Source organism: Euphorbia lathyris, chromosome 2, assembly GCF_963576675.1.
Source record: "Euphorbia lathyris chromosome 2, ddEupLath1.1, whole genome shotgun sequence".
Lineage (NCBI taxonomy): Eukaryota > Viridiplantae > Streptophyta > Magnoliopsida > Malpighiales > Euphorbiaceae > Euphorbia > Euphorbia lathyris.
The window spans coordinates 109,351,986-109,366,099 of record NC_088911.1 but is presented as its reverse complement, the minus strand read 5'-3'; the positions used below and the strand labels follow the sequence as shown (position 1 = coordinate 109,366,099).

Here is a 14,114-nt window from a genome sequence, read left to right as displayed (position 1 = left end):
AACGGGGACCAATCTCATGCGATGTAATAGCACTGGTAATCTTTACCCACTCACCACCGCACCTCAACTTCACTCTTCCCAACCATCTTCCGCATTTTCTGCAGTATCATCCGATTTATGGCATAGGGGCCTCGGTCATCCTAGTTCTCCTATCTTAGACATTCTTCGTAGCAAGAAATTTATTGATTGTAATAAGTCCAAACAATTTTGCAATTCTTGTCCATTGGGAAAACATATTCGTTTGCCGTTTTATGATTCTACCTCGTTTACTACTTTTCCTTTTGAAATAATTCATAGTGACATTTGGACATCTCCTGTTCCTAGTTCTAATGGGCACCGCTACTATGTCTTCTTTCTTGATGATTACAGTAAATTTTTATGGACATTTGCTATTTCTAAGAAATCGGATGTATTTTCCATCTTCTGCCAATTTTATTCATTTATTCAGACTCAATTTGCATGTCAAATCAAAACCTTTCAATGTGACAATGGCAAAGAATATAATAATGCTCAATTTCACAATTTTGCACGTCACAATGGACTACATTTTCGATTTTCTTGCCCGTACACATCCTCACAAAATGGCAAAGCCGAACGTCATATTCGGTCTATCAATAACATCATTCGCATTTTGCTTGCTCATGCATCTCTACCTCACTCCTTTTGGCATCATGCCCTTTCTATGGCCACCTACATTCTCAACATCCTCCCCACCAAACTACTCAACTCTCTTTCCCCGACTCAAGTACTCTTTAACAAAACCCCTACCTATTCACATCTTCGTACCTTCGGGTGTCTTTGTTTTCCGTTATTTCCGTCAACCTCCATCCACAAATTAGAAGCTCGGTCTACCCCTTGCATTTTTCTCGGTTACCCGTCTAACCACCGAGGTTATAAATGCTATAACTCAAAAACCGGGAAAATTATCCTTGCTCGCCATTTCATTTTCAATGAAGAGTCTTTTCCTTATTCATCTATGTCCCAACAATCTTTCATTTCCAATAACTTCCCAGACACTGCTTCTGATCCTTTCATTCTCCACCAAATACATAATCTCTACCCAACCCCATCACCTTCCCCCGGCCCATCACCCCCTAACTCGCCTGGCCCAAATCCCTCTCCCTTGCCTGGCCCAATCTCTCTATCCCCCTCTTTCGGTCCACACCCACAGTGGATCACCGCTACCTCGCCCTCTGCCCCGCCCAGCCTTACTCGAGACCCGGCCCAACTAACACCTACCCGCCCCACAGCCCAGCAGAGCCCGCCATCCTCCCTAGCCCAACAGACCCCAATCCCGCCTACTACTTCCAGCCCCAATCCCATGCTCTCCCATACTTCCACCTTGACCGATCACTCCCCCACAAATCCCATGTTGCGTCGTATGGTCACCCGTGGTCAACACGACATTATCAAACCCAACCCACGGTATTTCACGAATCTCAACATGAACACTACCTCTATCTCTCCTTTACCTAAAAACCCAATCCATGCCCTCCGTGACATTAATTGGAAAAATGCCATGTTAGATGAATTTAATGCCTTGATTGAAAATAAAACGTGTGAACTTGTACCTAAACCGGATGGTGTTAATGTGATTCGATTTATGTGGATTTTTAGACATAAAAAGAATGCTGACAGTTCTTTTGAGTGGCATAAAGCCCGTCTTGTAGGTGATGGCAGGTCTCAGCAGCAAGGCATTGATTGTGAGGAGACATTTAGTCCGGTTGTCAAACCCGCGACTATTCGCACTGTTTTGAGCGTTGCACTAGCTCACTCTTGGCCTATTCACCAGCTAGATGTGAAGAATGCTTTCCTTCACGGTAACCTTAATGAAACTGTGTATATGCATCAACCGTTGGGCTTCCGGGATCCTAACTACCCTGATTATGTCTGTCTATTAAAGAAGTCTCTCTATGGTCTCAAACAGGCGCTGTAGACACCGAGTCGGAGGACCTGTGACGAAAACCTGAAACAAGACGGTCGAAGCGATTGATTCCGGAAGTTTTGAAAAATATATAAAGAATAATAAGCTGAGGAAAATTAACGGCACGGCGCGGGCACGCAACGGCATCCCGCACGCGGACGACGATGATCTAATGCCCGCTTGACGGCTCGAGACGTGCGCGCGGCGTCCGTCGGACGCACCGCGAGTGGCACACTCTCGACGCCCGGGGCAATGCCTGGGACCGCTGGCGGTGCCCGCCCTCGTGGGCCGTTGAGCACACGTGCCTGGCGGCGCGAGACGCGCGTTCGGCGGCCGCGACGTGCGAGCGTCTAGCTGCGCGGAACGCGCGCTCGGCGGCCACGGAGTGCACGCGTCCGACGGCGTGGGACACGCCCCGGGGGTCGCCGGGCGGGCACCCAACCACGTCGGGCGAACGCCCAACGCGTCGGGCGGACGCCCGACGAGGGTTGGGCGCGGGCGCCCAACCTCGCGTTGGGCGCTCGCCCAACGCCGTTGGGCGATCGCCCAACTATTGTTGGGCGGTCGCCCAACTCATGTTGGGCGGCCGCCCAACCACAATGGGCGACGCCCAATTTTTTTTGGGCGTCGCCCATTGTTCCGGGATCCGTTTCCCTATATAAGGGCACAGATCCCAAGGTGAAGAGGAGGCCTTTTTTTAGAGGGGAAAACTTTCTCACTCTAAACATTTTTAGAGAGAGAGAGTGGATTTTTTTGAGAAAAATATTTTTTTTTCTCAAAAATTCCAAATTTCCTAAGTTCAATTTTTACTAAACTTTTATTAACATCGGGAGCTCGCGGTTCGTGGAATCAATCGGCTTCGACTGTCAGATACCGAATCAAAGGTATTATCCGAGGACTAGACTCTTTATTTAATTTATTCTCTCCTTCTATTTATTTTTTTATGCTATAGTTTTTATTCCTTTAGTTATTTATTTATTTTGTCACGTTTTATTTAATTAACGTATTTATTTAATTTTCGTTTCGTGTTAAATAAAACTCGGGTTTTGTTTTAAAATAAAAACCTCATTTTGGATATCCCAATACGAACCGTGATCCGATAAAAAGGTAGTTCGGGTATCGAAAATGTTGTAATTATAAGTTTTTAATTTAAAAGAGGTTTTCAAATAACGTTTTAAAATAAAAACATCGTTTTAGGAACTTCCGTTTTTGACTATGATCCATCTTTGGTAGTTCGGAAGTCCAAAACGATTGAATTAGATTTAATTTAAAGCTTTTGAATAAATCTGGAAAAATATTGGAGTGCTGCTGTAATTTGCCAATTCTGTCACTAAATGCTGTTTACCGACGGATTATCCGTCGGTAAATCTGCCAGAATGTAAAAAATGCCATTTCGGTCCCTTTTTCTTAACTTTTAGACTTTTAATCCTTAGTATATAAATATATAATAATGTAATATATTCTTTTCAAATTGTTTTAAAACTTCAACATATATAATTATTTTAGGAGATTGGTATTCTATTTTTTTATTCTAATTTTTTTTTGTATATGTACATATTACTTTCTTTTTATTATTATTCATTTAAATTACATTAAATTCTATTTTAAATGTTATTTACTTGGGCATTTTGGGAGATAATTAGTAGATATTGGGGGATGAACATATAGTCTTTTTGACATTAGGATTATATTAGTTATGTATATATATATAATTTTGGGGTATATTTGGGTTATCTTAATTATTGTTAAATAAAATTATTTTGAGTGATAAAGGCTATTTTCCTATTTATGAATTTCATTCACTATTTTCTTATGTTTAAAGTATAAATATATTATTTTCATTATTCTTTCTTATACATGTATTAGATATTATATTTTCTTTTACTCTTATTTTATGTCTTTTGGGCTAAAATGTGTAAATATATGTCTATATTATTTTCCTTATTTCTTTTGGTCATTTATAAGTCCATGTTTCAAATGGGCTTCACTTGGAAAAATTAAATTTTGGGCCTAAATGTGTTTATTGATGTAATTATAATAGTTAGAGAGTCCATTAAATAATTGGGGAAAATAAGTCACAAAAAGAGAGTTTTCAATTAAATTATTTAAGCTAATGAGCTTTTTTAAATCTCTAATGTAGATAAATAGAGTCATTTTGGTTGATATTTCAAATCGTTTTCTAAACACCACGTTTTAAAACCTTAGTCCATTCCAACGACGGATTAAGCGAACATTGTAATCAAAATCGTTTTCTTTGTTAATAATGGAGATTTTGAATCGTTTTCTTAATGAATTTGTACAAAATAAAATTGACTTGTATGTTTAACCACGTTTTCTTATTAAAAGGCTTTTACTTTAACGTTTTCAATTACTCGAGTCGTTCCAACGGCGATTCGGGTAAGCTTCATCAAACGGGGTTTTAAAATGCACCTAAATCGTTCCAACGGCGATTAAGGTGCGAACCATGTAATAAACATCGTTTTGGGGAAATAAGTTAATGTAGAATAGACACACAACATAACATTTAAATACGGTTGTAAATAAATCACTTCTTTCTTCCCCCTCTCTATGTATGTATAAACATAAATGGGTGATTCTTTATTGATGTGGCTTTTCGATATCATATGCTCAAAAATGGTTTCCAAAAAGAGAAAGAAAAGGGTTTCAAATGAATTTTAAACTTAAAGAAGTATACGATTAGTCCGTTATCGCCTAACATGCTGAGTAGGAGGCCGGTGGTTCATAACCAGGCGATGTCGGGGTGCCTAGTAGCCTTTCTCCGGAAAGGAGCTAGCCTTCTCGGCTCGTACCTAAGTTTCCCGAATCCACACCGGTCTCCCGCAAGGGATCGGTGTTCATTTTTCCATTCGTGGGTGGCGACTCTTCCATATCTCCGAGCTCCGGCCCTGCCGAGCAGCTTGATTCCGCGATTGGTTGCTTTCGGCGCCAATCACCGCTTACGTCGCCATGAGGTTGTCCACCCCCCGGTCCGCCCGGGAGATTAGGCCGCGGCACCTCGTCTAACAAGCGCCTCGTGCTTGGTACCAGCGTTTTGCAGATTTTGTTACTACTATGGGTTTTGTTCATAGCAAATCTGATCACTCTCTTTTTATTTATTGTCAAGGATCTGACACAGCTTACATTCTTCTCTATGTTGATGACATTATTCTCACAGCTTCTTCAGATACGTTCCGTCAAACCATCATGGCCCAGCTTAGCTCTGAATTTGCAATGAAGGACCTCGGTACTCTCAGCTATTTTTTGGGCATTACTGTCACCCGTTCAAAGTCTGGATTATTTTTATCTCAACGTCAGTATGCTCTGGATATTCTTCAGCGGGCTGGCATGAGTAATTGCAGTTCTTCCCCGACACCGGTTGACACTAAATCTAAGCTCAGTGCTTCGGTCGACTTACCCTTTGAGGACCCGACTCAATATTGTCGGCTTGCAGGTGCACTACAGTATCTTACTTTTACTCGGCCTGATATTGCTTATGCCGTTCAGCAGATTTGCCTCCATATGCATGATCCTCGGGTGGAGCACATGACCGCGCTCAAGCGCATTTTACGTTACATTCGGGGCTCTCTTGACTTCGGTCTTCATCTATACAAATCATCCATTGAGTCTTTAATCTCATATACCGATGCCGATTGGGGTGGCTGCCCGGATACTAGACGTTCCACCTCCGGCTATTGTGTGTTTCTTGGTGACAATCTCATCTCTTGGTCGTCTAAACGACAACCCACTCTTTCGCGCTCTAGTGCTGAGGCTGAATATCGCGGGGTGGCTAATGTAGTTTCTGAATCTTGTTGGCTTCGTAATTTGCTCCTTGAACTTCACTGCCCCATCCGCAAGGCTACTATTGTTTACTGCGATAATGTCAGTGCGATTTACTTATCAGGCAACCCGGTCCAACATCAACGAACTAAACACATTGAGATGGACATTCACTTTGTTCGTGAAAAAGTAACTCGTGGAGAAGTCCGGGTTCTCCATGTTCCGTCCCGTTATCAAATTGCTGATATTTTTACTAAAGGGCTTCCGCGTGTACTCTTCAATGATTTTCGGGACAGTCTCAGCGTTCGTCAATCTCCCGCTTCGACTGCGGGGGTGTGATAAATATCAATCATTTATTATCGTATTCTTTGTAATTATCTTGTATAATTAACTTAGGAGATTCTGTATCTTTGACTTCCTAAAATTAAGCTAATGTAACAAGTATATATGTAATACTCAACTATCAATAAGATTGAGGGAATTATATTCCAATATTCAGTTTCACATATTTCGCAATATACAAAGTAAAAGACGTGTTTTTAAGCAGTATTATCTTCGCATATTGCGAAATATGTGAAGTGGTATATAATAAAAAAAAGACATAACAAGGATGCAACAATAATTCTAACATAAAAATCATAACATTATCAAAATTTAGAATAAGATTGTAACACTAACAACATTAAAATCATAAAATTATCATTTCAAAGTCAATGTGACCAATCTTGGTGGACATTTTTTCTTATTTCAGAAAAGAATCCAAGAAAAATCGGCAGGTTCCCACCTCTCATACGTCCCAGTACACCGCCTTCTTGAAAGGGATGTTATGTATTCAACCACCTTCACAAAAATTAAACCGTGTTAGGAAAAAAAGGACGATTTGGCTTCGCGAAAGAAGATTCTATGAAGTCTGCGAAGAGAAATTTATAAGAAAGAGGATGATTTAACTTCACAAGATTCTGCAAAGTCTGCGAAGAGAAATGTAACATAAAAAAGGAAAATTTTACTTCGCGAAACTAGATTACGTGAAGTATGCGATGGTAAAAAGCATGCACATTTATGTTCGCAGACTTCGCAAAAGCTTCTTTCGCGAAGTAAAATATTACGTTTCAGCCTCTTTTTCCTTGCAGACCTTCGCAAACGCCCATTTTGCGAAGTGATTTTCTAGAAAACGAAGAGAAAACAGTAGATGCTTACATTTTTTCCGCCTTTTACCATTAAAATCGTCAATAACCATATGATAAACGCAGAAAAACAATCAAAATAACGTCGAATAACGATTTCTTCGATCCGGACAAGAAGAAAGAAACCAAGAGACGAGAAGAAATAGGAAGATGAAGAACCATGACTTAATTTTCTAGCAATAGGAAGAAGAGATAAAAAGAGGAAGAAGAGAAAGATGAAGAAAATGGTGCAAATGTCGCAATATAAAGGAAGAGATAAAGATCAAAGGTCTGGGAAGGGGAGGAGAAACCGTGCAAGGAAGATGAAGGGAAAGGAGGGAAGATGAAAGGTTGGGGTATTTTGGAAAACTCACACAAAAATAGTTTAGATATGTAGTAGGTTGGGTAAATGGGTTAAATATGTAAATGAGTCTCCCAATCCAATTTTGTAATTTTCCCTTATATATATAATAAATAAAAGGAACATTTAAAATAAAATTTCCCTATTATTATTATAACATAATATAAAAATAGCAACAATTTTCATTTTTTCAGTTAGCAATAGCTAGCCAACAATTATTGAAATTTTCATAAAAAAACAATTATTGTAATGAATTTAGGTTGTATAATATATGTATAGAAGGAATTATAAAAATAAAATAAAATGAAGAGTTAGTTTGGGCGGTAGATTTGTCCAGCTTAGCCGCGTTATTTTAAGAACTCCTTGGCTCTCTCTCCTCCAACCCTCATGCAATGCAACAACTTTTCTTCTCTCTCCATAAATTCTTCTTCATCATATCCCCATTCCAATTCCCCCATTTTTGCTCTTTTGGATATGTCCAATTAAGCCTTCCTCCATTGCTGCATTCTCTATCCCCACCTGCAAATTTCCACAAACAAGCAGGTCAATACCCCTTCCCTTTTTCTTCTCTTTCTTTTACATGTCTGGATACATTTTTGTTATTAGTTTAGATAAAATTGATTTTTCATTTTGTTTCATATTCCCAACCAATCTTCCTTGAATGACTTATATATGGATTCATGAACAGTTGGACCTCAATAATTTATGTTTACGGCTAGGGAAAATTAATTAGATCGTATGAATTTATTTTTATTGTGATTTTGTGCATATTTTTTTGTGTCTGATTTTGGAGTCGGCTGATGTACGTGCATTTTGGAATGAAAATAGGGAAAATATTCATGTCTTTTTGTTTTATGACAAAATTGGATATTGCTGAACTTTTTTGCCATTCTTGGTGATAATCAAGTTGGTATATTGGGCGTGGCTGGAAGAAGACTAGTTCCGGGTTGATTTAATACACAAGAGTTATCTGGTCTAATTAGAGAAGCATTAATGTCATGAGGATTCTGGAGAACTGGGGAAACAATTTGGTGAATATTGATATGCCTATGTATATGTGATATCATGAGAAGAGAGATTCCTGGTAGTTCAAGCCAGCAGTTCTGTGGAGATTTTTTCAGGGTCTTACCTGCTGAAGATAGAAATAGAAATGTAAATGATGTTTGTGTACAGACAGGTGAGGAATTTTCTACACATTTTTTGCGCGATCGTATTGGTCTAAGAAGGGAACCAGATCACAACCAGTTCACACAAATGGGATCTAATTTCAATCCTAACCATCATGTGATTAATGACCATCCTTCTGGATTTCCTAAAATTCATAGAATAGAATCGGATTCCGATGCCTTAGAGTTTCTTCCCAAGACGGGATATGTCACTGAAGGAGAGAATTGGTCTTATCCTGATTACAAAACTAGAGCCAAATGGGAACATCTGAACACTATGCAAAACCCTGGTAACTATACTACTGGTGAGGTGAATGGTGATAGAGTTAATTTGGGATCAACACCTACTCAAAAATATGCGGCAGAATGCTCCCCTGCTCCATACAATCCTTTCTTGACAGGGGATATAGATGGCTCTTTCGTGTGCAAAATGAAGTTCTTATGCAGCTATGGAGGAAGGATATTACCTAGGCCTAGTGATGGAAAGCTTAGATATGTGGGTGGAGAAACTCGGATTATGTCCATCAGGAAAGACGTTACTTGGGATGAACTTATGAAGAAAACTTTCGCAATTAGCAATCAACCTCATACAATTAAGTACCAACTACCTGGGGAGGATCTTGATGCTCTTATTTCAGTATGTTCCGATGAAGACCTACACAATATGATAGATGAATATCAAGAGCTTGAAAGAAATGGAGGCTCACAAAGACTCAGGATATTTCTTGTTGCTTCAGGTGAAGGTGATAGTCCGAAGTCATCCGAGGGAAGAACTCCACACTATAACGATGCTGATTATGAGTTTGTTTTTGCTTTTAATGCCATGCAAGATGCAAGTCCCCAGAATAACCATTGCGGGCAACCGTTTGCCATTGAAAGAATTCCATCTGACAATATCTATTGTACCACTAGTGCAATGCATTTTAATAAAATTTATCAAGGGCCACCAACGTTAGTCAACTACCATCACGATCAGCAATATTTTTTGGAAAATGATGAGAGTCATAAACCATCTGATTTGCATTTTTATAATCATAGCACAAGTGGAGATTTTTTGCCACATCTACAAACACAAAATGATATGAATACACAGAGACCTAAGCTTAAGGATAGGGCAGTTTCAGATTCAAAGTTACATGAACATGAAATGTCAAAGTACTATATGGAAGAAGCAATTAGCCCTTTGTGCCTATGGAATGATGGGAAGGAAAAATTACCTCTATTAGCAATTACAAATTACTCGCAAGAGCCAATGACGTCGCTAGGTTTGATGAGTGAGACAAACCAAACATCTACATACAACAATCAGTGTAGATTTGATCCACTGGTCGAATTGAACACTGAGTTACTGAAGAGGGTAGATGGGAGACTTGCTTTCTCAGATGAAGGCAAGAAAGAATCTGAAGAAAATGTACCGCATGATAATCTCATTAGGAATAAGAGCTTGTTAAACTTGAATCGCCAGCCTTTGGTTTCTAATCAAGTCATTGCTTCAGAAAATTTCGTAGAAAATAGGATGAAGCATCATCAGGATCACCAAACGGGCACTGTTATACCTACACCTAACATCTTATTCAGGAACCAAAATTTAATAGTGGAACAGCAGTGTTCCAAAAAAGACGGAGAAAGTTGCCAATCGAATTCCAATGAGCTTCCTAGATATTACCGTCATCCATCTCAGGGATCATGTGACCTAGAAGCAGAAGTCCAGAACTCTGTGAGTAAAGTTCTCTCTATTAGAGTTTTTGCTGATCTAAGCTTTTAAACGTGCATGAAAATCATCGTCTAACTTTTCATCAGGCATCTAAAAAATCTTCCACAAGTCCTGCTTCAAGTAAAATCGCTTCTTTCGAACACCATCCTATTGAAAATGTAGGCATCAGAGGACAACTACATGAACAAGCAAAGGTTAGAGATGCTCCTAAGCTCTCAGATGATCACCATGAGAAAAAGGAACTGCATCCAGCTTTAATTGTCGAAGATGTTACAGGCACCACACCTCCAGATATTTCTTGGCTTTCAAGAGCCATACCACACATAGAAGAACATACCCCTGATGAATCCCTATCACCCATAGATAGTGATGTAGATAGCACATTTCAAGAATCCGATTTTGAGGTATTAGTTTCTCTTTGGTTGTCAATATTTTAAATTTACTGTAATGGTTTAAAAAAAGGCTTAATACATCACCAGCTCCCTGAACTTGTCCATAATAGTAGATTGACTCCCTGAATTTTGCAAATGTCTGACCAGCTCCCTAAACTTGCTTATTTTGTATCATCAGCTCCCTAAACTTGTCCATAAAAATTTATTAGCTCCCTAAACTTTGCGAGTGTCTCACCAGCCCCCTAAACTTGATTATTCTATAACAACTAAATATAAAAACCATAACACTAACTCGGGTTAAGGTGCAAAAATACCCCCCTAACATTGTGTTAGGAGTAATTTTACCCATAGCAATTTTACCCGTAACATTGATAAATTAGGTTAATTTGAGAAATAATTCATCAAACTGTCTTCTCGGTCATGAATGTTGTCATCTGCACTTCACACATGTGTTATTTTATCAGTAACAAATCACAAACATATGTTTTGTATGAATTGGACAAAAAAATTCGAAAAATTCACCAAATTTATAAATTTGCTCTTAGCTACTAACATTTGGGGTAAAATTGCACCATTTTACATGTTAGGGTAAAATTACTCCTGACCCAAAATATTAGGGGTATTTTTGCATCTTAACCGAGTTAGTATTATGGTTTTTGTATTTTTTTTGGGTAATTAATTTATTAGTCCCTATATTTTGACAAAACACACTGTTTAGTCCCTGTATTTTCAAAAATACGCGGTAAAGTCCCTAACCTTTTTCTTGATGAACTGTTTAGTCATCGTTTTTCTTGGTGAACCGTTTAGTCCAGGCCGTTAGATTCTCATAAAGATTATGTTAGACAATTTGGATTTGCGTTCTTCTTTTTCTTTAAACTCTACTACATCTGAAATCAACTTTGAGTCTTCTTCTTCTTGATTTTCTTTTTAATCGTTCAAATTTGTAAGCATTGATTCTATTCTTTTTCTTGTTCTCTATACAAATAGCTTCTTCTTCTTAATTGGATTTCCTCTTTTGAAATTTGAAGGTAAATAGTAAAGGGTAATTTAGTCATTTCCGAATTCATAAACGGTAAAAAATCTAACAAACAGACGGAAGGACTAACAGCTCACTGAGAAAAATGTTAGGGACCTTACCATGTGTTTTTGAAAATACAGGGACTAAACAGTGTGTTTTGTCAAAATATAGGGACTAATAAATTAATTACCATTTTTTTAAAAAAAATTTTGTATTTAGTTGTTATGGAATAAACAAGTTTAGGGAGCTGGCGAGACATTTGTAAAGTTTAGGGAGCTAATAAATTTTTATGGACAAGTTTAGAGAGTTGTTGATAGGAAATAAAAAAGTTTAGGAAGATGGTGAGACACTTGCAAAGTTCAGGGAGCCAATCTATTATTATGGACAAGTTCAGGAAGCTGGTGATGTATCAGGCCTTTAAAAAAAATAATGTTACATGCTTGATGATCTTGACTTTTTAGGATGAAATTGCTGATCATAGAGAGATAGATGACTCTATTAGTGATGCTACAATGGCGGAAATAGAAGCTGGGATCTATGGTTTACAGGTATCAAACTACTATCTTGCTAAATTATCATCAATCTAATCACTTCAGATATTTGTAAACTCACCTATTGTTCCAAAATGACATCTTTTACCTTACTTCAGATAATTTGAATGTGTGTTTATAAGTAAATGGTTTGGATGCTAATATGCAGATTATAAAAAATGCTGATGTTGAAGAAGTGAAAGAGTTAGGATCCGGTACATTTGGAACTGTTTATTACGGGAAGTGGAGGGGAACAGATGTTGCTATTAAGAGAATAAAGAAAAGTTGTTTCGCTGGAAGATCATCAGAGGAAGAGAGACTGGTGCGTCTTGTGAAATTTCATCTTGAATCTGTTTTATTTTAACAATTACAGAAGAAAATATGCTAAAATAATGTAAACTCTTAAAATTATAGAATAAGATGTTTTTTTGAGCAAAATCCATAGCATGACTTTTCTCTCAGACTAAGGACTTCTGGAGGGAGGCCCGGATACTATCGAACCTTCACCATCCAAATGTGTTAGCATTTTATGGTGTAGTTCCTGATGGACCTGGAGGAACAATGGGAACGGTAACTGAATATATGGTGAACGGATCGTTGAGGAATGTATTGCAAAAGAAGGAGAGGTAAGTTACTCCATATAACTCGTGATGAAGCTCTTACCCTGTTGGTTGAGGGTTTTTCTTTCTCATTAATGTAATCTTACTTTGTTTAATGTAAGTGCACTGCGCACAACTTTTTTTTTTTTTTTAAAATTACTCCATATAACTTCCATCTCCTTACACATCCCTTAGACTTACAAGTCTTTATCCCGCAGAGCACTGGATCTTCGGAAAAAGCTTATAATCGCATTGGATGCAGCTTTTGGCATGGAATATCTACATTTGAAAGATATTGTTCATTTTGATTTGAAGTGTGACAATCTGCTTGTGAATTTGAGGGATACACAACGGCCCATATGCAAGGTAAATGATTTCAGAGAACTTCTTTTAAGTATTGGAGTTATTCTACAGAATCTTAAGATTATTAAAGCTTAACTTTCTAGGTTGGAGACTTCGGATTGTCAAGAATTAAACGCAATACATTGGTCTCGGGTGGTGTGCGCGGAACGCTACCTTGGATGGCACCGGAATTACTTGATGGCAACAGCAACAGAGTCTCAGAGAAGGTTGATGTCTATTCATTTGGTATAGCAATGTGGGAGATCTTAACGGGTGAGGAGCCATATGCTAACATGCATTGTGGTGCCATAATAGGTAAGTTTCTTTGTTTGTTGTTAGTTTTATTATCTTTCTGTTTATTCAATACAAAATGAACGGTTGAAATTTAACTATGAATGAAGGCGGAATCGTAAGTAATACACTTAGACCGGCGATACCAGAACGGTGTGATTCAGAGTGGAGAAAATTGATGGAAGAATGCTGGTGTTACGACCCGCTATCCAGGCCATCATTTACAGAAATAACAAACAGGTTGCGGAATATGCAAATCACATTACAACCAAAACGACGTAATATTGCAAATAGATGAAACCATCCCCACCTATATGTACATTGAGAACAATTCCAAGTAAAAAAAATGTTCCAAATTTTATAGTTTTAAAACCACAGATCATGTATAAAAACCTTCATGTAGACCATAACTCTATATGTATATATATATACATACAATCCTTGAACTTGTTTGCAGTGTGCTTTCATAGCTTGGATGCATACGATCTCCTGTTTCTTCTTCAATCAACATTTGTTGATCATTCTGAAACATACAAAGCACGGATGAATGTCTAAAGACATGGGTTACCGTGGTAGATTGAGTCTCTAGTCTTTTATTTTAGTCACGTTAATCCCATAATGACTAAAAAATCCGGTTAAGAGAATGTTAAATGGTCATAATCAATTAACTTAGAAAACATGGGTTGTATGACAAAAAATAAATGACAGGAAATTTAATATCTTAAAATAAAATATTAGAAATTTAATCCACCAAAATCGAAATGATAAAAAAGCTCATAATAGTTTTTAAGAGATGATGAAAAAAGCTAGTAATATTTGGTGCCCTAAGTATTTAAC

The 14,114-nt window shown here is 38.0% G+C and overlaps 1 protein-coding gene across 2 annotated transcripts; it reads left to right on the top strand.

Annotated features, from left to right (window-relative positions):
- Positions 1–7,541: 7,541 nt before the first annotated feature.
- Positions 7,542–13,713, top strand: LOC136219406 (uncharacterized). 2 transcript variants are annotated; one of them, XM_066006800.1, is made up of 9 exons: positions 7,542–7,768; positions 8,133–10,108; positions 10,192–10,509; positions 11,977–12,063; positions 12,215–12,367; positions 12,508–12,671; positions 12,863–13,010; positions 13,091–13,301; positions 13,388–13,713. In XM_066006800.1, exons 2-9 carry the CDS (start codon positions 8,291–8,293, stop codon positions 13,573–13,575), a joined length of 3,087 nt encoding a protein of 1,028 aa, XP_065862872.1. In that variant the 5' UTR covers positions 7,542–7,768; positions 8,133–8,290; the 3' UTR covers positions 13,576–13,713. The 2 variants fall into 2 exon arrangements, with proteins under 2 accessions (XP_065862872.1, XP_065862873.1); XM_066006801.1 differs by having other exon boundaries at positions 8,054–10,108.
- Positions 13,714–14,114: the final 401 nt, after the last annotated feature.